This window comes from Phascolarctos cinereus, unplaced genomic scaffold, assembly GCF_003287225.1.
Source record: "Phascolarctos cinereus isolate Bilbo 61053 unplaced genomic scaffold, phaCin_HiC Scaffold_1;HRSCAF=81, whole genome shotgun sequence".
NCBI classification, from domain to species: Eukaryota; Metazoa; Chordata; class Mammalia; order Diprotodontia; family Phascolarctidae; genus Phascolarctos; species Phascolarctos cinereus.
Genome location: NW_027555514.1, coordinates 12376494 through 12404040, shown reverse-complemented (window position 1 = coordinate 12404040; position 27547 = coordinate 12376494). Strand labels below are relative to the sequence as shown.

The 27547-nt window shown below is 41.0% G+C and overlaps 1 protein-coding gene across 2 annotated transcripts in view; it reads right to left on the bottom strand.

Annotated features, from left to right (window-relative positions):
* Positions 1-27547, bottom strand: part of ITGB8 (integrin subunit beta 8) — a 114879-nt gene that overhangs the window by 12090 nt on the left and 75242 nt on the right. The window contains exons 7-11 of one of the 2 annotated variants that reach the window (XM_020993267.2): positions 21566-21661; positions 18980-19069; positions 15121-15255; positions 7057-7462; positions 562-787 (exon numbers count right to left, since the gene is read on the bottom strand). In XM_020993267.2, coding sequence (XP_020848926.1) covers positions 562-787; positions 7057-7462; positions 15121-15255; positions 18980-19069; positions 21566-21661 — 953 coding nt within the window. The remainder of the gene's footprint in view (positions 1-561; positions 788-7056; positions 7463-15120; positions 15256-18979; positions 19070-21565; positions 21662-27547) is intronic. The other variant, XM_020993268.2, reaches the window with a different exon arrangement.

Below are 27547 nucleotides of genomic sequence, written 5' to 3'. Positions count from 1 at the left end.
GTGGTCATCAAATGAGAAACTATTTTAAAGGTCTTTGCAAACCTAAAAGTGTTAGCTTTTATATATATATATATATATATATATATATAATATATATATATATACACACACACAAATGCTAGCTATTACAATAGCAACTTGTACTTAGAGGTTAGTTTTATTTCTAATATATTCTACATAGTCACTCTGTTATTCTCACAACACATCTAAGAAACTGTCAGTGAGGGTAATCATGATTTTTAGATTGGGAGAAATGCTTCTAATTGGCAGAACAGCTTCTAATACATATTTCTGCTGAACCACAGTTGATTTAGCTTCCCATTAGATTCACTTCAACAAACGTCTATTAATGGCTGCTATATGCCAGGTACTAGAGATACAAAGACAAAAAATACAACAATATCTGTTCTTAAGGAGCTTATTTTGTCCTGATATTTTAAAGCACTAGTGGTTAAAGAAATGCTATAAAATAGACATTTGGATGATTTCAAATGGTGCGAAGCATGAGAGAGAGAGGAGTAAAGTTGGGTATGAGGACCAGATGGTGATTTTGGAACTTACTGGTTTTCATCACAGGCTGTATCACAGGTGGGGCAGTATTCACAGAAACGGCCAACGATGCGGGGATCCGTGCATTCGCACTTCCCGCACACACAGGCCCCTCTCCCACTGCACACCTGGCCTTTGGAATTGATGCAGCGTTGGGCAGAGGAAGATGGACACTGACAACGGTCTCCTTCCCAGCCTCGGAAGCATTTGCATCGGCCTCCTTCACATTCTCCATGCCCTGCAAGGAAAACAACAACAACAACAACTTTAGAACATAAGTTTGGTGCTCCATGGTTTTGGGGAATAGTTCCAAAGCACTTATTGCCTTGTCTGCTCCATGGAAACCCAATGACAGGAAGATGAATGAAGCCAGCCTCCTTTCCTATTGGCCTAGCATCAATATTTGCTAGGCCTGGTGAGTGGCTGTTTCCAAGGCCATTCAACCAGGAATAATCTCATCCTACTTAATGTATTGTGTTGACAAGCGTGAAGTCAACTCTGCATTAGGCTGGCATTAAGACTGTTTCGTTCTGTGGCCTGTTGGAGTTATTTGGGCTTTACCTAGGCTCAGAATGAAATCTCCTAGACTACTTGATTGGCACTGCACCCTAATTTCAAAAAAAAAAAAAAAGCAAAACACAACTCTACCAACAAGAAGCTGAACTCATGTTAATTATCTGAGTTATAACCTGAAAAGTCAGGACATTCTGTTAAAGTCTCCGTAGTGTATAGTGTTGTGCCTGGTGTTTGCCAAAGTCTAGGAGGACATAGGCCCATTAGTCAGACTCTGCTGGCATCTGGGGACAGGTTCTTCAAGTTCCCTGGTTATTGGTCAAGCCTGCTGGGAAGCAAAGTTAACTCGAGAATAATAGGTTATTATTAGACTAGGTTCATTTGTTAGAGCCAAAAGCCAATAGGTCCATGTTCATGCCCACCCACCCCCAACCCTGATATATGCCCTTTTGTTTGAATCTATGTCATTTCCAGATAGTAAAGTCTTAATCTAGGATACTTGTTTGTAAATGTGAAGCATTAGTCAAAAAAAATACTGTCTGGGAGAGAGGATGGCCAGCAACTCTAAAAAGAACTTTAAACATATGCTCTCCTGACAGTGGGGCAAGCTGCTGTGCTTCATTTGTACCTGGAAGACAGGACATTGATATTTAAGGCTGAAGTGCAAATATTGGTGGTCCAGACTGGAACTAGAGTGGTGCCGCTGGAGCAGTGTCCTAGGGTTCAAATTTAGAAGATGCTGACAGTATTTATACTCCTCTATAGAAACAACTGAAATGGCCAAGTAGTTAGCAAGAATATTCAGATGCCCAAAGGAATCTGTGATCTCACTGATTTTGAGCTTCCTTCCAATAAAATGGCTTGCACTTGCTTCCTGGTCTTGTGCAACTCTTATCCTTGTCTTCTTATAAGTTCACCACATGAAGTCCACCCAGCTTACTGGTGGCCTTCCTGTTACGATTACAGAGGCAGCCAAGTGAGGCACCCTAGCTGTCCACTTCTCACCTTTCATTCTTGCCATATGATGACGACAATGATGACAGCAATAATAATAATAGCTAACATGTATATGGCATCTACTGTGTGCCAGGCACTGTGCAAAGCACTTTACAAATGCAATCATTTGATCCTCACAACAACCCTGGGAGATAGGTGCAGTTATTATCTCCAATTTGCGGATGAGGAAACTGAGTTAAACAGAGGTTAAATGACTTGCCCAGGGTCACACAGCTTATAAGTGTCTGAGGTAGAATTTGAACTCAGGTCTTCCTGACTCCCTACATGGTGATCTATCCACTGTGACACTAGATGAGCAGGACAATTTCTCTTCCAATAATTCTGATAAAGAATGTTATTAATCCTTTACACTCATTTTTCACCGTACCTCATTGGTTGTATGTTCCAACTTACTCATCACATTCACCATGTATTGCTCTATTCCCATCTGGAGAGATTGTCATCTTTAATTATTTGAAGAATTTTGTATTCTATCCACATGGTAATACCAGAAGAATGCTGGTATTAAAAAAATGGATGTTTGCTTTCATGGGAAGCTGGGGTCATTAAAAAAAAAAAACCACAACAAAACCTGTGCAGTTAGCTGAAGGCAATCTGGCTGGCATGTCTCTTGTTCAGTCCTGGGCCCAACATATTGTCAATCTGCATACAAACATACATGATAACAGACATGCTCTGTGGGTTGTTCATTCAGATCCATGTTGTAATCTGCATATGGTCATTCTTCATTCAATCGATTTCTTTTTTCAGGCTTGGATGATCAGGCCAAATTCCTTTGAGTGATTACAGATCTATTCCCAAAAGCTTTGCAGGTTTCTGAGGCTTGATGTCATTAGCATTATATCATTTCACACCCCCCAAGTAAATGATTCAAGTGTGATGGGTCTACTCTTGTTGATGGACAAAAAAGTTCCTTGTCACGAATCTTACAAATATTTTCCATTTTTCTTGCTCATAGCACTCCTTCCATTTTTTAGTTGGACATCTTACCAAACTTAAAAACAAAACAAAACAAAACAAAACTGGCTTGACCTTCCACTGCTCTCTGCTTTATTAGCAATTGTCCACCATCCTTCTTCAGGAGATTTTACAAACAAGTTTGTTTCTTAACCAGGTGTTGCCATTGGTACTCACCTTTCCAATTGGCAAGTAAATCAGATGTTGCTAGGTAAGGCATTTCAGGGCACTTTTGATTCCTTTGTTGTGGCAATTAATTCACGTTGGTTAAACTTCTGGATAAAATTCTTGTAATCACTGTGGATATCACTTCTATTGTCTGTTTCCCATGTTTTATTGTCAGTCAGTTTAAATAGTGCATGATTAAGGTTTTTCAAATGTAAGTCACACCTTTTTCTCATTTTCTTCTTACTTTTTACTAATTCTCATCTTAGTTCTGACAAATCAATGGTCTTTCTGGTTGCAGACCGCTGACCCTGGGCACAACAATGACAAATCTTTTCCTGTTTATTAAACTAATAGTCTAATATATAGTGTTAGAGGGTACATACTATGTCCTGGGCCAACTAGTTGTTTTCTTAAAGAGAACACTGGTGATATAAAGGCAAGGCAAGAGACTTGTAAGCAGTCTTCTTGAACTATCTGCTTTCTTATATATTTCTCTTCATCCTCCCCTTTTCTTACCTTAAATTTGAAATTGGTGAGGATCAGAGTATATGTTGATTTTAATTTGTAGGGTCTTAGCAATTTTTTTGCAGAATTTCTCTACCACCTGATCTTCAGCAAACGGTGTTGATAGATAAGCTCTAATTATTTTCATGGTGGGCTTCCTACAAATATTTACCATTAATACTGAAATATACTTCTTGTTGCCTTTGGGAATATGATAAAACCTATTCAGTCAATGCTTTACTTTGCCTCTTCAAGGGGTACCTATGAGTCATCCATCATTTTCGCTACAATTTCTACTTTTGTTCATAGAAATGTCAAGATTGACATGATGGCTCCTCCTCAGGTCTTTTTGTTGGTCACTGGATAAGGATCTCACAGAGTACTAATGGTCAAATTAAAATGAATAAACAATCTAAGCACTATGTGATTTTTAGACAACTTCTACTCCTTTCTCAAAACTTGGCAACCATCACTGGAGAGGTAGAAGGGGGCTCCAGAGGACTGAGGACCAAATAAGCCATCACCAGGTGGCAAGCTTGCTAGCAATGTGCCCCTCCACCCTCCATTAGATTGGTCCTCTGAAAACAAATTCAGTCTGTTGTCAGGACTATACTTGAAGCCTTGCCATCTTGGTAAAGCCTTCCAGTTTTATTTGAATAGTCTTTGTGAAGACAGAGTTATCTCCATGCCATGATGAGGCATCAGAATGGGCACAGGTAGAGGAAAATAGTCAAAAAAGAAAACTACAAAATGGCAACCTTGCTCCTCCAGTGGCCACGTGTTTAAGTGATCTTCTCTCCAGTCTAGCCCTGTTCCCCTCTTCCCTCCCTATCATAACTCCTCTGTCTTAGGATCTCTTCCTCACCATGTTCAAATGAATTTTCTTAAAAAATTGGCTCTACTTGATTTGAAGCATACTCCATACTGCTCACCCAAGGAGCCCAAATGGTTCTTTAGGGTCCTAATGTTGGTTTAAAGATGCTGAGGATTTGTAACAGTGTTGTGAGTCATGTGGGTAATCTTCAGTAACACTTCTATGCTCCTTGAGGTCCAAAATTAGATACAGAAAAAAACACCTAGCTCAAAAATAGGACCATTTCTTGTAAAGGGTGGCTAATGCTTCTGCCTTTTCTAAAGTATTCATACTCTCACTGTTGAAATAAGGCATGGCAAGTTAAATATTCTGGATATAAAACATCTTTAACACAAAATGACCAAGAAATACTCTCTCTGATCAGTAGCTACATAAGTTGAAAGATTCATAAAGTATGGTCCATGAATTTGCTTTTGAGTATTTTATAACTATTTCAATCCAGTTAGTTACCTTTGTAATCCTCATATATTTTATTTTATAGCATTCCAAGAACTGATCCAAAGGCTTCCTCAGACTGCCAAAGAGATCATGACACAAAAAATGTTTAAAGCCCCCTGATTATTGGAATGGGAAGAGATGGAAAGGCCAGATGATCACTTATTGGGGGTGCTAAGGGAACTCTTTTTTCCTCTTTGGGTTGGACTAGATGATGATGTTGAATTTTCTTCCAACTTGAAACTCTCTGAAATCGTATAGTCCAACACCTTCATTTTACAGATGAGGGATGGAGACCTGGAGAATTAAAGGTATTTCTTCAAAGTCACCCTTCTAGTTAGTCCCCAAACCGAGACTCAAATTCAGCTATGCTGGCTCCTGGTCCACTGTAGCATACTATGTCCTTTAGCGGGATTTGCTAAAGTTTTAAACCTAGACAGGGCAATAAAGTCTACCTATCATAGTTTTTTGACACACCATTTACTCTGTCAAAAGGAAGCCTTCATTTGATGAAATTGTTGATAATACTTAGATAGTGAGTAATTCATATAAGTTGCTATCACTTACTACAAAGTTGCTAGATGTTACTGAAATAAATGAACAGATGTCTTCATGGTAAATGGATTTCAGAGGAAATGGATAATTGAAATGTATTTGGCTAATCACGACAAGAGATTGCCTTATAATGCCACACAATGAACTTTTGTGCTTCACCCAGGTCTTTTCTCTTAACTCTAGATGGCAGTAAACATGATCAGATAATTTATAAGCTGATTCTAATTCTTAAATGCCATGTACATGGAACACAATGGAGAAATAGAGGATTATTTCAAATCAAGTGCTTGACTCTTTTTTTTTTGGGTTAGGCAATGGGGTTAAGTGACTTGCCCAGGGTCACACAGCTAGTAAGGGTTATGTGTCTGAGGCCAGATTTGAACTCAGGTCCTCCTGAATCCAGGGCTGGTCCTCTATCCACTGTGCAACCTAACTGCCCTTTGACTCATTTTCCTGAACAATTATCAACCTTTGTTTTTGATCATTACACTAATGTTCTAACTGTCAGCATACAAAACTTAAATGTGTTTTTATATTAAGTGAATATGAAAAATATTAATAATAATAATAACAACCTACAAATCACTTTAAACCTCCCAAAGTGCTTCATATATGTTATCTCATTTAATCCTCTCCTCAACCCCATGAGGTAGATGCTATTACTATCCCCATTTTAGAGTTGCAGAAACAGGCCCAGAGAAGTTATTTGCCAGGCATACAAGTAAATAATGAATAATGTGCTCCCTCATAGTATGTGTGTAAAATATCTGTGATTTCATCAGCTTCCCAGATTGAGAGATTCTTCTCCAAACCAAATTAAACCTATCTATGATTTAGTAGATAAGCTCTAAGAAAGTACTTGACATGCACAGAGATTTCATGATTTCCCAGGGTTCCACAGTCACTATGTGTCAAAGGTGGGATTTGAACCTAAAGTCTTCTTGACTCCAAGCCCTGGACACTGTACTCTACTGCCTGTTACATTTTACAAGTCCCTATGCTTTAGCAGCTACTTATTGGAGACTCAGAACAAGTTTTGTTTTAGTTTTTCCTAATTTTTTTTTCCAAAGATGGGAAATGGGTTGACTTATGAGTAGCTCCCAACAATTCTTACAGAAAGAACATCCTCTGAGCTCTCAAGGAAAGTAAATGTTCATGTGTGCTCAAATGAGTGAAGTTAGTGAATCTGATTCTGGCAACCAGCAGACACATATCAAAAATTACTTGGGATTGACCCTCTTATTTCTTCTCCCTATAAAAAGCCAGGAAGTAGATAAGTGTTGCCATTTGGAAAAGATTTGAAAACATAAATGCATATGCCTTGTGGTACCCAACAATTTTTTAGACACGTCTACCATATTAAGCCTAGATAGTCAGGCCAAATCCAATGATGCTAAATTTACACATGGTAATTTCATGCAATGTTAACACATAGACCAGTGCAAAATGGAATAGTAAAAGTGGAATCAAAGTTTTGAGCTCACCAGCACACAGGTTTCCATGGTGATATGGGCAGGAGAAGTCATCCATTTCACAGTATTTTCCATATACTTTTCCAAGTTTAGTTTTGTGACAGAAACATTTCCCACATATGCAGACACCTTGACCACTGCAAATGGGCTGGTTCTTTTGTGCCTTGCAACTGTCCAGATGGGATTGATCTCCATCAAAATGGCACTTGTCACCATCACACTGGGGACAAGTAGGACCTAAGAGAGTTTCATCTGCACATTTCCGTTTGGGGCTTCTGCTATCATCACACTGGCAGCTACAGTTCCTATAGATGTGCACTTTAGTGCTTTCATTGAAGCCAATAGGCTTGATGATGGCATAGCTTCTCCCACCAGCTCCATCACATACATCCATGGTCACAGTGACATTGAACAGAACCTGGTGAAAAACAAAGCACAGTGGGCATTACAGGTTCCAGCCATCTCTCCTCCCAAAAATATATCTCTATCTTCCAGCCAAGAGTGATGGTGGAAGTAGATGGGCTGACCTTGACATTTAAGCCAATGTCAACAAGCATTTATTATGCACCTACTATATTCCATACACTGTGCTAAGGGCTGGGGATACAAACAAAGGCAAGGAATTCTTTCAAGGAGCTTACAGTCTAATGGGCAAGAAACCATCTCCAACTACCTGTGAGACATCTAAAACTGTATGTCCCATAGACATCTTAAACTCAACATGTGCAAACCTGAACTCATTATCTTTTCCCCCAAACCCTCCCTTCTTCCAAACTTCTCTGTAAAGGGCACCACCATCCTTCCATCAATAACGTTTGCAAACTAGCTCTCATCCTTGACTCCTCACTCTCTCCCCATATCTAATCTGTTGCCGAGTTCTTTCAATGTTAACTTTATCTCTAGTATATGCCCCATTCTCTCCTTTATCACTGCTCCCTCCCTAGTGCAGGCCCTTATCGTGTCACACTTGGATTATTGTAATGGCTTGCTGGGGTGGGGGGGGTGTCTCCCAACCTCATCTCTCTTCACTCCAGTCCATCTTCCACTTAGCTATCTAATTCATAAAGCCCAGATATGACCATGTCATCCTCCTACTCAATAAACTCCAGGAGGTCCCTAAAGCTTCCAAGGTCAAACGCCTCTTCCTACCTTTACAGTCTTCTTCTATCTCAAACCATCCCAACCTTACCATGTACTTACCAATCCAATGACAAAAGCCTTCTTGCTGTTCCTACCACAAAACCCTCCATCTCTAAATTCCAGACCTTTGTTCTTGCTCCCTATCTCCAGATCCTGGATTTCTTGGTTCCATTCTAGTCTAAGTTGAAAATCCCAATTTCTACAGAAAGCCTTTTCCAATCCTCCTTAAAGTTCATGCTTTCCCTATGATGATTATTTCCAATTTATCATGTATATAGTGTTTTTGTACATAATAGCTTTCACGTTGTCTCCATTAGACTGCAAATTCCTTGAGAGCAAACACTTTGTTTTTTGCCTCTTTTTTTTTTTGTATCCTGAGTGCTTATTACTGTACCTGGCTCATAGAAGATGTTTAGTAAATACTTGTTGGCTCACTGGCACAAACAAAATAGATCCAGAATACATTTGAAGTAATGAACAGAGGGAAGGAGCTGTTATTCCAGGGGATCCAGACAGGCATTCTGTAGAATGGAACATTTTATCTGAAGAAGGAAACCAGGGAAGGTAGGAGATGGACATGAGGAGGGAGAAAATGCCAAGCCTGGGGGACAACTAGGGAAAATGCCTTCAATCTAGAAATGGAATGATGAAATGGCTTGTTGGGAGGAAAAAGCAAGGAGGCCAGTGTCACTGACTCCAAGAGTGTTTGAAGGGTTTGAGGTATGAGAAGACTTAAATGAGGCAAGGGGTAGGCTGTGAAGGGCTTTAAAAGCCAACCAGAGGAATTTATATTTGAGCCTGGAGGTGATGGGGAACAACTGGACATTATTGAATGGGGGGAGGGGGAGTGGCCTGGGCAGATCTGTGCCTTAGGAAGATTAATTTACAACTGAGTGGAGGAAGAACTGGAGTGGGAGAGGCTTGAGGCATGGAGGACAGCCAGCAAACCATTGAAATAGTCCAGGATGATTATGGCACCAGGGCAGTGGCAGTAGCAGAGGAAAGAAGGGGCATACATGAGAGATCTCATGAATGTAAATCAACAGGACTTGGAAAAAAATGATATTGGAGGTGAGGGAGAATGATGGAAGAAGAGAAGGGAATAAGGCATTTATTAAACTCCTACCATGAGCAAAGCACTAAGTTAAGTGTAAGTTAAATGTTATCTCATTTGATCCCACAATAGCCCTGGGAGGGAGGGGCTGTTTTCATCCCCATTTCGAGGGACTGAGGAAAACTGAGGCAGACACAGGATACGTGATTTGCAGGGGGTCACACAATTTGGCTTGACTTCAAGTCTTCTGGACTCCAGGCCCAGTGCCGCCTAGAGTGCAGAGATAAGGATGACACTTGGGTGAATAGAAAGATAGCAGAGTCCTTGACAGGAATAAGAAAGTGAGGAAGAAGGGAGGGTCAGAGGTTAGAAGATAATGAGATTTATTTTGCACATGATGAGTTTAATATGTCTACAAGGCATTCAATTCCAAATGTCCAGTAAGCAGCTGTAGATGTAAGACTGGGGGTCAGGGCTAGATACTTAGATCTGAGAATCATCAGCTCCTTCCAATTTTAAACCTTTGATTCTTTAATCATGTATTGAGATCGAGGGAGAAGAGACATCCAGTCTAAGTGCTCTAATGGCCAGCACAAAACAGTCAACGATGAGCAATACCAGAGTTCACAGGACCATAAAATTCAACCTTGATGGACTTTTTGACATCATCCACTCTAGCCCTCTTCTTCTGTAGATAAAGAAACTGAGGACCACAGAAGTTGGTGATTTTTCCTCAAAGTCCCACAGGTAGCAAGCAACAGAGTCCGGATCTGGACCCACATCCTGTCATGCCAACTCTGGTGCTCTTTCCTCTGTAGTGAATAACCTTTAGTTGAAAAGGAATCAGTGGCCATTTCATCCTGCACAGCCTCTCTACTAGAGACCCAATAAAGTATCTGGAAGGTCTTGGCTGAATGGGGTTTCCACCAACTCCCAAAGCAGCCTATTCTACTTGTGAACAGTTTTAATTATTAAGGAGTTTTCCCTTACATCATGCCTAGAGAAAGGTGGCCAGCAGCTTGGTTAGGTCCACTCAGGAAAGCTATTGTGAAGTTATGCTTCAGGAATTGTGTAGCATGAGAAGGCATTTGATGCACCAAGATCTGCAACATCAGCAATATCTGCCCACATCGTGAGACACTGGAAGCCCTGAAGGAAGAACCACTGTATGTTTCATCAGTTTGGAACTGAATTTCAGTTACACGGTGAACTCTCAGTGCAGAAAGTCTTCCTACTGATTTAGAGCAGGACCTCCTTTATGACTTAAGGTTTTAGAGAATTTCCTGAGGCAGTCAGCGGTTGAGGGAACTGCTCCTGGTCACATGACTGGGCCGCACCAGAGGCAAGCCAGCCAATGCCATCTCTCTCAAGTCAGAAGACATGGGCTCCGTCATGACTACAGTTGTGACTTTAGGCTTCAGTTAAGCTTCAGTTAATGCCTGTCTAAAATGAGTGTGTGTGTGTGGGGGGGTAGATCCGATGGCCTCTGCATTTCCTTCCAGCTTTAGGGTTGGTACCTATTATTGTTATCCATGACCTGTTACTACGCTGGAGCAAGAGATTCTGAAGACACTCTTGTGCCCTGCCCTCTCATTTGGAAATCAGGTAGTGACTGCCGTTTTGTGATGCTGGATTCGTGAAATCCAGCAAGAGAGTTCCGGGACCATCAGTAACCCAGATCACACCATGTAACTGCCCCTGGCCTTGGGCACTTGCCCTCCTGCTTGTGATTAATGACATTTTCCATGCATCTTAGCACAGTGCCTGGCACTTATTACATGTTTACTGATAAGAATCATTGCTGATGATTTCAGCAGGCTTAAAGAGTATGACCTTAGAGACAGACTGAAGTCAAATCCTTTTTCAAGAAGCCTTTCCTGCCCCTTAATGCCTGTGACTTCCCTTGGAGATTTCCTCCCGTTTATCCTGTGTAGGTCTTGTATGCAGATAGATGTTTGCAGATGGCCTCCCCAATTATAATGGGAGCTACTTGAAGGTAGGGACTGTGTTTTTGACATTCTTTGTATTCTCAGGGCTTAGCACAGTGCCTGGCACACAGTAGGTATTTAATAAATGCTTACTGATAAGGCTTTAGGCAATTCCAAAATGTCATTATTATAACCACCAACATACTAATCCATAAAACAGTGAACAGAAGGAAATAATCGGAAAATGGTAACTTGTTCTGAACACTTCTGTCCGAACTCCATTTACAAAGATGAAAATGAGCTACCAATAAAAAAGACAATGGCACTCATACCATCTTTTGTTTCTGTGGTACTTGATGAGATTTCTCCTAGCAGTCCTCCGAAGGAGCTGTCCCAGCACCATTAATAGATGGGGTGAGGTGGTGGGACACAATGGGCTGCAGATGCCTGTTATCATAGGCCTTGGGTTGGAATTTCAGCTCCGGGAATTCATCTTTATGACTTTGGGGAAGTGACTTCACCTCCCTGGGCCTCCTGTTATGCATCTGTAACACAAAGTGGGTGGACTGGGTGACCTCTAAGGTTCTTTCCTAGCTCTGAGTTCTCTGAACTCTGAAGACATTAAGTGACTTGTCTGTGGGTGCAGAGTTGGTATACATCCAAGCTGGGATTTGAACCAAGACCCCCTGGCTCTAAGCCCAGGGCTTTCTCTGCTCAGTATTCGGCTCTCGCCTAGGTAAAATGCAGGGTCATGGACTATTTGGCACAGTGGATTGCTTCCACCGGCTAAGGTGGAGGGCTGCTCCCCTGTGGCTTTCCCAGTTGGCTGAGCAATTTGCTCTAACAGACATTCATTCTTTTCTTTTTTCCCAGAGGCCTGAGCGGAAGGCGAAAACCCTCCACTTTCTCTTCCTGCTCTGTGCCAGCTCAGGGAGAAACCTCTACTTTCTCTTCAATGAGGAACAAAAAGAAGCAGATTCTCTGGTCCTCCTTGTGGCGTATGAAGCTTTGTTTCTCCTTTAGAATGGGAGTGAGCTGCTCTGGGAGCTCAGAAGTTCTCTTTTTTTCACCTCAGAGGACCCCAGGTAGTGCAGGGGAGGGAGGCAACCACTCTGAATGGCTTCATCTCCTTGGTGGGCATTGCTAGGCCCGGAGGGAAGCATTTGGGGCTGGCATGAACCAGGAACCCTGTCATGGCCCTGTGGCTTTTTCTTGCTAATCTCCTCCTCTTGGCTACCTACATGGGCTCCACTGTTGGACTACCCTAAAGCCTTCAGAGGCTTGAACAGTTCTGGAAAGGGAAAAATCCTCTCTGCTTGTCTGTCCTCCATTACAACTAAGACACACAATTTTCTGTAACCTTTCTTGTTAGTCCGTAGGCATTATGTTTAATCAAAGATAACCAAACTAAGCCTCTTCCATTTAAAATGGGTTAGGTTGATGTAGGCTATTGTTTGGGATTGTTTTAAAAATCAGCACAGTTTGATGCTGCATTTAAAAAGTTGTATTTTTTCATGCACATGAATCCTAAGGATTAACAGATGTGTGGGGGCATAAGAAGGTTTGTAGCATAAGGTGCTGCCAACATTAATAGCAAAACCTAACTAAGGAGTTTATGTAATGAAAAGGTCATATGAGTTTTCCCGAGAGTAATGCTGTTTGTACTACTCGGTTGAAGGAGAAAGAGAAAAAGAATTAGACAAAGAAGAGGAAGAATGTTAGAACTAAGGAAGAGGAGCCTGCCAAGCCTGGACTATTGAAAGGAAGGCTTGCTCCTAAGAGGTTAACCCTTCCTGAGCAAGGGCATTTCAAGAACTCTCCACTGCAGATCTCAGTTGCTCTTTTTCCTTCATAAAAACCTAAGACAATGTTCAAGAAACTTAGAATTATGTTCTGTTACAGCTGAATGGGAACTAGGAGATGAACATAAAACAGCCTCCTTTTTTCATCTTACAAAGGAGACAGCTGAGGCCCAAGGAAAGAAAAGGACTTACCCAGGGTCACGCAAGTTTGATGGGGGGAGAGCTGAGAGTAGAGGTAGAATTTCCCAGATACTACAATTGTTAGAAAATTACAGGAAAAAATCAATATAGGGGTGATCAAAGAAGAACAAATAAGAATCATAAAACTGCAATAATTTGGTTTTTTTTAAATATAATTTGATGGAGCTTGAGATGGTCTCTGGCACCCAAAGATTCTAAACTTCCTAGCTAATTCTTAGGGAAATTAAAAAAAATGAAGTCCAAGTTTCATTCTAATGTCTAGATGCACTCTCTGGAAAGAAAGGCAACAATAGTCCAATTTTAACAGAAATTTACAGAATTTTGTGAATATGTTCCCAGAAATCAGGACCACCATTTCACAAGTTAGAAGATTTTCCTTATGTTCTTAAAGTACCAAATAACATCACATACTCAAGTACTTCTTTGGAAATTTTGCATCCTATTCCCATTGCATGTGATCATGTTTGAAATTTGAAATGTAACTGCGTGGGCAGGACAGGTGTGGACTTCTAAAGAATCTATTTGATGGGTTCTTGTCTTTGTTTTCTTTGCTCTTCTTTTTTACTCTTTCATTTCAAAAATTATATTATTATAAATCGTTTTTAGAGCTGGAAAAAAACGCTTTACAAATCAACAAGTATCACTTCTAATTTTATTGATGGGGAAACTGAGGCCCAGAGATTTTCAGTAACCTAGCCAAGGTCACCCAGGGGCAGAGGGGGCAGAGAGAGCAGTAGAAGCCAGATTTTGCCTCCCACCCCAAAGTTGTCCCTTCATTTGCATGACACCATTCCATATGAATCTTGTTTTAATTCTTTCTTTCCTTTTTTCTTTTAATTATGGCTCCAGGAATCTGTGTAGGTAGGTTGGATCCAGTGCTATCAGTAAAGTGGTTTGAGGACCCACATGTTTTCCTAAATCTATCTTCTTCTAATTCTTCACCCATTTTTGCTCCTACCTATATCCCAAGCGATTTGTCCTTGTCTCCTAGAATGTTTGGAGTAGAAACTAGCAAAATTTCTACTAGCAAAGAGACAAAATAATGAAATTGGTAAATTACAAACAGAATTTGGAGCTGGAAGGAACCATGTAAATAACCTAAGCCAATCCAAGAGAATATAAGCTATTTGAGCACCCTATTTTTGTGTTCAATGAAATGCTTGTTAAATCAAAGCCAACTCTTTAATTTTATGGATGACAAAACTGAAGTTTGAAGAAGGAAAGTGACTTCCTCAAGATCATAAAAGTCATGAGCAATAGAGCTGAGATTGGAACCCAGGTTTCCTCTGACTCCAAATCCAGTGCTCTCTCCATAACACTACTGATCAAAAGACATTAAGGCATTAAATTATCTGAATGATACTGAATGCTTGGAAAGGCTCTTGTCCCAAGAGGTTGGCACCGAGATTTTTAAATTTGGAGAACATGTCCATATTGGAAAGCGCTTTCACGAGACAAAGACAAGCACTTTAGGAGTTCAAGAAATCCTTTTAATAAAACCCAAACATAAGCATTCCTTCAAAAACAGCATGCCTTACAAATTCGCCAAATTTCAGTAGAGTTTGCCACCTAATTTACTTTCTGAGAAAAGGTGCCAAATAATTGAGTTATTGGGGAACAAGATTAGCTTGGCCTGAGACAGAATCCTGTAGTAGAAAGTGCCCTGGCCCATGTGCCAAAAGATCTGGATTGAAGTCCTAATTCCATTGCTGGCTAGCATTATGACCATGAGGAAATCAAGTCAACCAGCATTTTTCGAGCACTTAGGATGTACTAGCATTGTGCTGCTCATGGGGAGGACGTGAGCATTTCTTTTGGCCTCAGTTTCCTCCATGGTACAATGAGTACAAACCGTTTGAGAAGGCCACTTCTAAGGTCCCTTCTAACTTTGACATTCCCTAGCTGAATTCTCTGAAGGGGCTGAGAGGGGAGGGTCCCCATGTCTACATACTTCATCGCTGCTGGTCACATTTCTGCATCCTTCCATCCCTGTATGTCTGCTCCCATCAGGACACATGGCTGAGATGGTAAAATGGACTCCTGGTATCTGATTCTCCACCTGAACTCTCACTTCGGATATCAGTTTCTGCAAAGGACAACACCTTCAATTACAGGGCACTGAGAGTCCCAACAAGAAGTGATGAATCAGAGTCGAGCATATTCAAAGCATGCTTGACATCATGGCTCTAGCAGGATCAAAGAAAGAGTGATTGTCTACAACAAAGGAATGAATAAAGGCATTGTTTTCATCACAGGGACCCAATTATGCCTCACACGTATAAGGGAGAACTAGCAACTCCAAAGAAAAGGATTTGGACACCCACATTTTGGTTGCAGTCTCTTTTCACAAATTTGTTTCCTTTATAATAGTTTACAATGTTGTGGTAAGTCTGGGTGTTCCCCAGATGGGCATTGTTTCTTAATGTTAATGTTCTCCTTTCATAGTATAGCTCCAATAAAACAGTGGGGAACCCATCTATCATCATCGAGGGTAGAGAGGCTTGACAGCTGGAAGTCTGGAGCCCGCAGCTGCAAAAGAAAACATTTCACTTTCACAGACTTGAGGCCTTTAGAAAAGCTCATGGACTTGACTGACAGAGATTTGACAAGAAACTTTCCTTGCTGGGACTATTTCTACTTGTTCTCCTTCGAGGAGGAGATGCCTGAGCTTGCCCCCACCTTTTTTTTTTCATAACTGAAGTAAGGGTCTGGAGACTGCCAGGGATTTGGGAAAACCTCTGGCGCCTACCATTGACTGCCATGTTTGTCTAAGCCTGCCACCATGGCAAGGCCTCTGACAGGGTCAGAAACAAACTTCTAGAATAAGGGCCCTTTCTCTTACACCACAGACATCAGTGCCAATGGATTGTAAGGACCTTTGTAGAGCACAAGTCAATAACATTCTGGGCCTGTAATACTAGAGAATAGCTTGATCCAGAAGTTCTAAACACAGGAACCGAGGAAAAGAAAACAGAGGGGAAATGCAGTATAGTCAGAAAGAGAGATAGGAGGGGCAAGAAACTTCAAAGATTACTCAATGGTGAATGGTCAAAGCTTTTGGTCTTTCTTAGGAGTGTCACAAGCAATGAATAAATCCCATGCCTTGCAGTTGGGATGACCCTCAGGTCACTAGCTATGTGACCCTGCTTGGGTTACTTAACCTCTCTGCCTCAGTTTACTCATCTGTCAAATGAAACAATTGGATTTAATAACCTCTAAGGTCCCTTCCAGCTGTAAATCTATGAGCCTGCAAGAATTATGAGAACAGTGGGGAATATCCCATCTGACTTCATCATTTTTCAGCTGGGGAAACCAAGGACCAAAAAGGTAGGCAAGTTGCCTATAGTGACACATCTATGAAGGAGCAGCTCCAAAGAGTAGGCTCCCATGGGCAGATGATTGCTTAATAAACGTTGTCGATCCTAATTGGATTCTGGGAGTAAATTTAAGAGCAAAACAAACTCCTCTCCCTTTCCCAATGTTTCCATGAGAAGAGTCTTTGAGTTGGGGCCTATATTTGCTGCTTTTGAAACTCAGAGAACTCATTTCTGTTTAAATGTATAAATCAACAGTTTAGATGGACGAATAAAGGCTACTGGTATACCCAACAGATTGCTGAATTATGGCTGATCAGGCACACTGAGAGGAAATGCCTTCATTCAATCAGATTTCTGGGCCTGTCTTGCTCATGACTGGCTTCTCAGAAGAATCGGGGCTTGAGAGCCCAAAGAACTTGAGAGGCTGGAGTGGAATGTCTCCCAGTCCTAGAATACCGAAGTTAACTCTGACACTGCATCTGACTTCCTTTTCACACTGAAAATGCAATGCTGCCCAATTCAGAGTGGGGAATGTTATCCCGTAGTCACTGAATCTCAGATTAGGAAAAGACGTCTGAGGCTGCCAAGTCAACCAGTACCTGAGCGAGAATCCATAGTATGACATCCGCAATCAATGATCATCTAGGCTTTGTCTGAAGACCTCTTCTATTCCCCACTGGCAGCCTACTTCACTTTGACATACATTCAATCTGCCTCTTTGTAGCTGCCCCTCCCATTACTCCTACTTCTGCCCCCCCCGAGTCAAGCAGAACAAGACTAATCCTTCTTCCATAAGACAGCTCATCACACACTTGATCACAGATCTTTCCCACTTAACATTTTCATGTCCTTAAACCTATGAAATGAACTCAAGGTCCTTCACTATGTTGGTTATGCCTTCTCTGGCTACTCCACAGTTCATTCAAAATACTCTTAAACTCTGCCCGCTCCCATGCCCCAAACAGAGTATGATACACCAGATGTTGTCTGATTAGGGTAGAGGACAGAAGCGCTGCCTCATTCCTCCTCGTGGATGTTCAAGCACTCTTAAGTTAGCATCCAAGGATAAGAGCTTCCTCAGGGACAAAGCATACTCTAGAATATGACTTGCCAATGACCGTAAATGTTTTCATTTTAAAAATTGGTTCAATGCATCAAATACCTGTTAAAGTACCTACTGTGTGCTGGGAGGAACTATGGAGCAGTACGAACCAAATTGAATTTTCAGGAGATTTGCAAAATAGAGACATATGGGTGATGCATAGAGATATCCCAGCAAGGATAGAATTAGGAGCATTGGCAGACAGAGGCTGTGAAGAGGCAATTTTAGGCTTGATAGAACAACTTGCCTCCCATCTGCAGTTCTTTAAACAGGAAATTTTCTGCCTAAGGAGGAAGGAAGCTTCTCCTCCCCACAGGTCTTAAAGCCAAGGATGGAGAAGTGCTTGGGAGGTATTGCAGAGGAGAGCATCAGTGGGTTATGGGTCAAGGTTAACATGGTAGGCAGTGTCCAGTAGAGTGCATCGTACAGCTTTGTTACATTTATGGAATGAATATAAGACTACTCCTAGTGCATTTGCAGACCTGAGAATCATCAAAGTTGAGAGCAATGATGTCTTGATATTCTTTGCTTCTGTCCTCCATCATGTCTTGTACCTCTTGGCCATATGCATCTACTTTCTTTTTCCTACCTTGGTGATTTTACATAAGCTCCCCACTCTCCATGCTGCAAATTCTCTCCCTCCTCACTTACACCTTTCAGACTGCCTTGGTTCCTTCAAGACTTACCGGATATAGGAAAAGTTTCCTCGTTGGTACTTGTACCTCCACCATTTTGCACAATATTGTTTTATATTTATTCTCTTTCTGTCTCTATATAAATATACTAACACACACACACATGAGTGTGGGTCACTTTTCTACATCTATGTTGTTTACCCCTCATTTAATATAAACCACTTGATGTCAGGAATTGTTTTGTGTTTATTTTTTATCCCCCAGTGCTTAGCAAAATGCCTGGTACACACTAGGTGCTCAATAAATGCTTTTTGATTACTGAATTACTATTTTAGGAGGCCACTGGTTTCAACATCTTGACTAAGGTGCCTGATTGATTCAGTCCAATAACTTTCCAATTCAGTTTAAAGGAAAAGTCCACACTGTTTAACTTAGTTGGTTTAAAAAATCCTCTGTCTGACCACCCCTTGGGCTCAGGGCAGTGCCCAGCTCAGTGGGCAGAATGCCACATGCCCTTCTTCTTTGCTTCCATCCTGCCACCCCCAATGAGATAGATGATGGAATCCTTCCTGGAGTTTTTATAATCTGTAGTTTTGCAAAGTTTCTCATTAACCATGGGGAAGTCGTCAGCTGTTGCTGGGTTACCCATCCATTCATCCTGCCTTCTAGCTTCTACTTTGCCATAGGAAACTCTGGGCTGAAAACCCTCAAATAAACAAATTAACAAAAAGGGAGACTTGTGCCTAGCCAACATACCTGATAGGCATCCACCACCAAGTTGTTGAGGTTTGCTGCTTTTGATTCAATTTGGCCAGCCACGGTTCCAGGCAAGAGGGGCAGGAGATCCTGTAACGACACGGGCACACACATAGCTATACGAAGACAATCTGTGATGGGATACTGAGCATTTCCTGCGTGACTGATGCTGGGATAGGTGGAGATCTGGGGACCCCAGAGTGTTGTACCAGGAACTCAGAGTTGAATTGGGAAAATAAGACAAACAAATGATTCATGAACATGATTAGATTAGTGGGACCACCTTTTTTTGTTCTGGCCCTGGTCTGTTATTTTGTTGGAGTAATTGGTGGTGCCTCTTGATTTCCTCCCTGGACACCATATTCCTACCCTGATTACTTGTCAGGGATGTGTGTGAAAGAACGAAGGGAGGAATGAAAAAGCATTTCCCAAGTGTGTACTATGTACAAGTCACTATGCACAACCCAGGAGGCGTTACTATAACAGAGAGATAGGCTGCAGTAAGATGACTGACTGGAACGTCATAGAAGCAGGGACCTAACGTTTAGCAACAGCCAGATGGTACAGTGGATAGAATGCTGGAAGACCTGAGTTCAAAAACTGCCTCATTGACTGCTGTCTGACCCTGGGCAAGTAAGTAAGGGCACTTCATCTAAAAAATGAGTGAGTAGACTTGATGGCTGTTAAGGTCTCTTCCAGCTTTGTCTGGTTCTATGATGATTTTTCTCCCATCAGAAAGGAGGAAGGCAGGGTAGGGAAGGCAATAATAACTTTTAGGGAAATGCTGGTTGAAATGGTGGGCTGAAGGGTTCCTAGGTGGGAGATTCATTACCCTTCTATGCAGAGAGATGAAAGCATCAGATCTGCAGAGATGTGGCCACCTTCTCCTAGGTCAACTTATCCATTCCCAGGTTAGAAAGCAAAAAGTGTTGCCATACACCAAAACTGGACTCTGCCCTTGCCACAACTTTGAGGTCTGTTTATTGGCAGCATTTTCTCTGGGCCTCACTCTTCTCAACTGTAAAATGAAGGGTTTGGACTAGATGGCCTCTAGTTCTCCAGAGAGATAAAGTGTAATACATTTTGACATGTCTAGTAAGTATAGTGATTGGTGAGGGAGGGAGTACTTTTTGACCACCTGACCCAGTGGCTCTATCCCAATAATTTCTACAGGTCTAGAAACCTCCTGGCCCTAGGATCTAAGGAGTAAAATATCATGGAAGGTGGAAATTTTTAGAGTGTGTACGGAAATGGCATCAGAAACTGTAGAGGTCATGGAGGATAGGTATATTGTTGACCTGGAGCTGTAGTGGCAGCTTCAGGAAGGTGCTGAGGGAAGAAGGCAGATTTTGGGGTGTTTCTGGATCATACTTTGTACCCTGATGCCTTCTTCCCAAAGACACTCTGGATAGCTCATTCTGCGTCACTTGACTTTTCACTATTTGCACAGCTCCATTAAAGACAAATACTTTGTCCTCGAGGGAGTTCCAGGTAAAAAGATGGAAGAGGGCACTGAGAACTGGGAGAAAAGTACCTCAGAGATCCTCTAAGCCAGCTTTTTGATTTTAGAAATGAAGATTAGTGGCATGGAAAGACTGCGTGAGTTAGCCTTAGTAATAAGATAGCCAGGTTCTGAACTCAGTTCGTATGACTTCAAATCTAAGGCTGTTTTCACTATACCACTCTCACTCAAATCTCTGAAACACACTTCAATCTGTGTTCTCTCTGGGCTACCCACACTAGTCCCTAGTTTCCTCAGGGTGTCCCAGTTGATTTTAGGTCATCTTTTGGGCAAAGAATCTTGGGGAAGGAGAATCAATTTCGGGCTTGACCCTGGTGGATTTTTGGCTTGGTTCAGGATCCTCCCTAAACCCTGTGTTCCTGAAAATGAACTTCAACTACTGAGGTAGACCATAACTGACCTAGTCAGATGTTGCACCATCTAGGTCTAGTCTATATCCTGAGAGTTAACTTCCCGCCTAGTGTAGACTCAGAGTGCATGATCTAGACCAACAGTGACAGGGACTGGGCAGAAAACTTCAAAGTGAAGCCTGAAACCAATGGTCATCTGGCTCACAAAATTTTCAGTAATGAACTCCCTTTGGAATCTGTCCCTCATTCACTTGAAAGGCAGAATAGTGCAATGTCCAGAGTGCAGGATGTGGAATCTGAAGAGCTGGGCTGAAATCCTGGTTCTGCCACTTAATACGTCTGGGACCTTGGGCAAGCCATGTAACTTCTCTGGGGCTCTGTTTCCTCATCTGGAAGAGGAGGGTGTAGGAATAGAGGACTTCTAACTCCACTTCCAGCTCTAAAACTGTGATTCCATGGCTGTTATGTTGAAGTTCTGGATGATAATCTAGAAGAGGAGCATGTGGAGACATCCTCCCACCCCAGTCTGTCTTGGTATGCTCTTTTTGGAAGAAATATGGTGAAGTACTTGAGGACAGTCCAAAGTGGAACCAACTACACACAGTTTCTCATTTGTGCTTCCAAAGAATTTCTTCATTTCAGAAATACCACTCATCAGTCCTTTGGGCACATGAATAAAACTTCAAAAGCAAAAACATTGCAGAATTAGCCTACCTTGTACCAATGAAACTGTTTTCCTTGGACTGCAAAAATAACATTAATATTGTTGTCTATTAATTTTTCTGCAAGTTGCCCCAGTGAGGGATGCTCCTGTAAAACAAAAGGGAATAGAAGGAGTCAAATTTAGAGGAGGGGCCCCAGGCCCATAGGTTCACATAAAAAAAACCCAAAAAAACAAAAAACAAAGAGGACCCTAGATTTGCTTCTGGAGAAGACTTCAGTTCTATCTAGTTTAATCTTATTTTATAGTAGAAGAAACTTAAGTGGCTTGCCCATGGTGACCGAGATACTTGCCCAAGTCTCAGAGGTGGTGACAGAGCCCAGGTCATCTGACTCCAAAGCCAGTATGTTTTTCACTACATTGATCTGCCCTCAAGTCTTCTAAGTCAGGTAAGCCTTTTGAGGGTAGGCACATTTTTCTGTTTTGAATCCCTAGCACCTAGCAGAGTATACTTGGTACATTGTAGGTGCTTAATAAATGCTTATTGAATTAACTGGGCAGAGCTATAATTTTGATTGTAGCCTCAGAGTACTTGTCAAAAGAAAACCAACATGTTCATCTATGTATCATGGTGATCACTGGTAATAAATAGATCTGCTTTTAGGTGGGGGAAAGTCACCATCCAGAGAATAAAGGGAAGGCATTCCATTTGATAAAAATTCATATTTAATATACCTTTAGACTAAATGGTGGAATTAAAATATTGGGATTATAGGAGTGTGTCTGACTTAGAAGCCAAAGCTCATTAGTGGGAATTTTATTTTTTAAGGTGTCTGACATCAGATGGGCTCGTGCTAAATTCCGAAGAATGCTGTCTTGAGTGATGAAATTCATCACCAATAAAAGGCTACCTTGCAGCTGTATCATGCAAGTTAAATTAGCACATGCATCTATCAGCTCCTTCGCCAGCACCTTGACCATTAGACCGAACTGACCCTGAATGGTCAAACAGAACTTTTACTGTGAGCTGTCCTGTTGAAAAGCAACAACGTCTTATTTGGCTTTCTCTGACAAATCAAATTCATACACAATCCCTGGCTTATGGCTTAAAGAAAGAGAGGAGGAAGAAAAGTTGAGGCTTTTCAAAGTAAGAATTATAACAAAAGTATGGTTTTGGTTTAAAATGAAGTAATTAGGCTTAAAAATGAGGTGTGAGTGTGGCCTCTCCATTCTCATTCCCCAAAGCAGGCAGTATTGACTATAAATGAGAAAGTGACAAAGAGGAGAAGGGTATACTATTCCTGAGGACAGTGTGAATACCTAGCTGGCTTCTTGACCTGTTTAAACAAGAGATCGGCTTCCCCAATATATGGATACAGAAAATATGGAGAAACCCACCTGGGAGAACATCAAGGTGTAAAGATTAAATGGAGCCAATATGTGGATGGTTCTGTTATAACCCATTCTCATTGTCTCAGTTCTGCAAGGAGACACTGCATGAAGTGAAACTCAGATGTAAGAAGACAAAGGGGTAAGAGGATGTAGATTAGCCAAGTATGTTCAAAAGAAGCCGATTTTCAAAATAATCCTATTTTAAAGGTACTCAGGGATCAAATTTCAAGATATTAAGAAAAGATGCCAAGAGAATAGCAACATTTCTGTACAATTTCTGCTACTGTCTCTGCTCTATGAATCTTTGTGAGCATGGTCTAGACATACACTGATGGTATCCTTGATGAAAATGTGTGAAAGGAGTAAGCTGGCATTAAGAGGAAATTTTCTATAGCAGACCAGAAGTTAAAAGTTAAACAACTGGCTGAGAATATAGCAAATATAATATAATACTATGTCTACTTTCTGTTGATTTAAAAGTAGTATTGACTGGGAAGAACAACATATAGATATAGTGCCTCATGTGCTTGTGTATTAAAATTATGCGATATTTGATGGCAGATGTGATCACCAAGATAATTTAGTCCAACAATGAGTTACTGAGTACTAACAAATGAGGTAGCAAACCTAAAGATTGTTCACTTTGGGTGATTCTCAATGTAGTAGAGAATATCCTGCACAGAATACAAAGAGGAGGGTCCCTACACATCAATAATGGAACTCTCCAGATATTCCTGTTTGTGTATAATTTTGTGCTGGCTTGCTCAATCTTTATAACACCCCAGTACTTTTTTAATGAAATCAATGGTCTTTGGAAAGAGATTGAGTATAGCCATCCAAAAGGAAAAACAAAGTGGATGAAAATGCATATTGCCTAGATTGTAACCTTCAGTTGGCTTGTTAGTCCACTTACTAAGTTATTCTATATTTATGTATGATACTAGGAATTAATAGGAACAGAAGATAAGACTGGATTGCATTTTGGAAGTTGTGCAGTGGTTTCAGTGATTCCAACCTGCTCTCTGACACAACGGCCCTGCTTTTTAGCATTAGTATTTTCCTAGTGCTACTTTATGGCTTTATCTATAACAAAAGACTTATGAATTCTGAAGAATCAAAAATTTAGTGACTCAAAGCCAACCCTCCCCCCCAAAAATTGAGAATGTCCTCAAGTAGGCAAGGGCCCAATAAAGATTGACAGAAAGACCTGGACAGAAATCACAGTTAAAGGGATGAAAGATTTTGACCACCATTAAAAGGAGAACCCACACCAATGAGATATAGCATTCCCAGGAATGCTGAATTGGGAATGTACATCATCATGGTCCCCACATACTGAGAGCGCTAGAGTTTACGAATCATTTTTCTCACGACCCATTTTTTAAGTTTGAGGAACTGAAACAGAGGGAGTTGATGTAATTTGTCAAAGTTTACCTAGGTAGTAAGCCATGGAACTGAGACACATATACCTAGGTTTTCTGCCACCAAATCCAAAATTCTTTAAATATGTAGGAAGTATTTCATGTGTGTTTGTTGAATTCGATTATTTCCCCATTCTTTTGCTGTCCATTTGTTGGGACTCTGATCACATGGTCCTGCCCACCTGCCCACACATGCAATAGTGTAGCAGACACCTCTCATGGGCAGGGTTAAGCACAAATGGAATACTTCTGCCTTTTTTACAAAGTTGTTATGAACCAGCTAATCTTGTGGTTGAGATATCTGGCACTAATAGGATTCAAACTGAAAGCAAATTTCAGTCATTGGTCCTTCCAGGATAAGTATGTTTGTTGAAAAACTTAAACTGAAAATTTTTCCTTACGGATAATGTCTGTGGTTCATATAGAAAGTGACCTCTGTCTGGATAGCTGTAATAAATGGGTGTAGAGAATGCTTGGTGTGGGATCTCCCTCTGCCAATGCAGGTTGGTACTTTCTCTGCAACTTAGTCTTAGAGAGTTGCCTGTGACACTGAAAAATCATAATACTTGCCAAGGGTCATACAGCTATTATGAGCCAAAGGCAAGACTTGAATTACCTAATCTTCCCAATCTTCCCAACATCCAGGTTAGATCTCTATCTATTTCCCTATCCTGCTTCTCCATACTTGCATATTAAAAACAAACAAATCCATCTGTGTTAGTTACATAACTAAATATAATACTTCTCTCCTGCTTTCACCCAACAAACAACTTTTATTCCTGTGAAAGACACAAATCAAAGTAATTTTTGCTTTGGGCAAAGGGAGCAATTTAAAATGGCAGAAAATAAAGCTTCATAAAAAGAGATTTAAGGAACATCACCTGGCCTAGCCATTGCCTACTGAAAATTGACCTTGGAGCCAGTTTTATCAGTGAAATTAGCTCCTCTGGAAAGAAAGAATTGGAAACTGCAAATATAAGTAGCTGTTTCATGCCAATTAAGTAGCTGATTAGACATGTCTTTAAGCCTTGCACCTAATGGAATGGATGTCAAATGAATACATCAAAGTTGCTTAATGAGCAACACATATAAGGTTGGGTAAATCTGGTTGTATTATGAATTTTTTTAAGCTTTCAAGTATTTATTGACTACGTTTGGTTTGCAAAATTGGAACATATTTTGCCAAGCATTGCCCCTCACCTGAACTCTTAATTTTTAAACTCATGTGAATTTTAAGGGAAATTTAATCCATATGTGTCTAACTTGTTTGCACTTAACTCATCATAACATTGGTTTTGAAAGAGGTATGCACAATTTAAGCAGCCTTCTGGGGCTTGTTAATGCCCCTACAAACAGGAAATCACCTTTATCAAGGATGCATAAACTCCATCTTGAAAAGCACTTGTCTGGTCAGCAGATTAGGAAGAGAGGTTCAGTTGAGTTTCTAAACTTGGCAAGAGAGATCCCCTGAACCCCCGAGGGGAGGGTGGGAGTGGATGAAATGTTTTAATAGAAAATTCCAAGTATATTGTGAGAGATTTTTCTCTTTCATTACAAACTTAGAACAGATGTTTCAATAAGCCACTGTTGACAACCAAATGGTAGATGAATTGCCATGACAGAAGCCCCCTTCTTCTTCTTCATGCAGCCTACTATCATTACCGGCTTTTATCTTTTCCGTCTCCCCTTTCACTAGCCAAGAGAAAATCCTCCCTCTTGACTAGATGTCCAGGTCAAGTGACATCACTACTCTCCCAATGCAGACTCCCCCTCAAGCTAACCTACTACAGACTGTTTTTCTAAACTTGCAAAATAATTAAAAGTGATAATAGGTATGTCAGGGCAACAGGGAGGAGTGAAAGGAAAGGGCTAAGACAGTTGCTAATTACTTCAGGGTAAAGAGACTGACTCTTCTGCTATTTCTCTTCTTCACTTACACTTTCTCAGAGACCTGTGGGAAGTAACTCATAAAAGTCTGAGAAGGGAAGGGAAGAATGATTCATGGGGAGCAACATCAGGCTCAGAGATAGCTGGGAGAAGGGAGGAAGGACGGGATCTTCATACCTGGCACACCATGGTAGATGGGAGAAATGGGAAAAGAAAAACAGCATGTTTTGATAGAGACTCACAAACTAAATGTGAAATAGGTAGCACCAAAAACCAAATTGAATAATGCCACTGTGAAATTAGAAAATCAACCTTAACCAACCACAACCACTAGTTTGCATAAATTATTCTATAATAAAAGAGCATAATTTTAGGCTTTTATGTGAAGAAGTAATTGTCACTTCTTGGCACAGTCAACAAAGGCATTATTGACTAAAGTAATAAATTTGGTTGATTGATTTCAAGGGAGGTGACATGGTTTATATGCAATTAATACAATTCACCAGACATTTACTCGGTCCCTATCATGTGCTGGGGCTGGGGAAAAAAGAGACTTTGAGACAGAGAGAACCATAACAGCTGGAGGTATGAAGAAACACCTTGGATGGGAGGTGGAATCTGAGCTGTGGCTATTAACTGCACTAGGAAGGCACTGGTGATACTGGGATAAAAATGGTCCCAGATCTCGAGGAGTTTACAGCATGGTAGGAGTGATAGGACACGTACACAAGTAACAGGACACAAGGAAGGCTATAAGGGCAAAATAATATAAAGCAATGAGGGAGAGAGTTCACTCTCCACTAGGGGACTAGGAAAGGCTTTGAGAAGGAAGTAGAAGGATTGCAATAGGTAAACATGTGGAGGGAGTGTTTTCCAGACCTGAGTACATGCATGGAGACTAGAGAAAACAAAATAAGAGTGGATGACAGCTAGTGGCTCTGTTTAGCAGAAACCCATGACTGCTTGAAGAAGAGTAATTTGCATGAACTAATTCTGGAAAGGCAGATTGGAAAGGGATCAGGGAAGACTTTTACTCTGAGTATAAGGAGATTAGATTTTGTCATATGGCAATAGGGAACCACTGGAAATTTCTCAGCAGGTGAGCACCCCAGATATGTGCATTAGGAAGATTTTAATTTGGCAGCTATGTGAAGGCTGTGTGTATATATATATATATATATATATATATATATATATATATGTTTGCAGATTTGCAGATTTGCGTTGTTTTTGTTTGAGTTCCAAAAGCACGAAGGATAGTAGAAAGGAGCCAATTCAAGGACAAGTAACCTGGCAGGCATCCTAGTGAATTTCACAGCTCACTGACTTTGACAG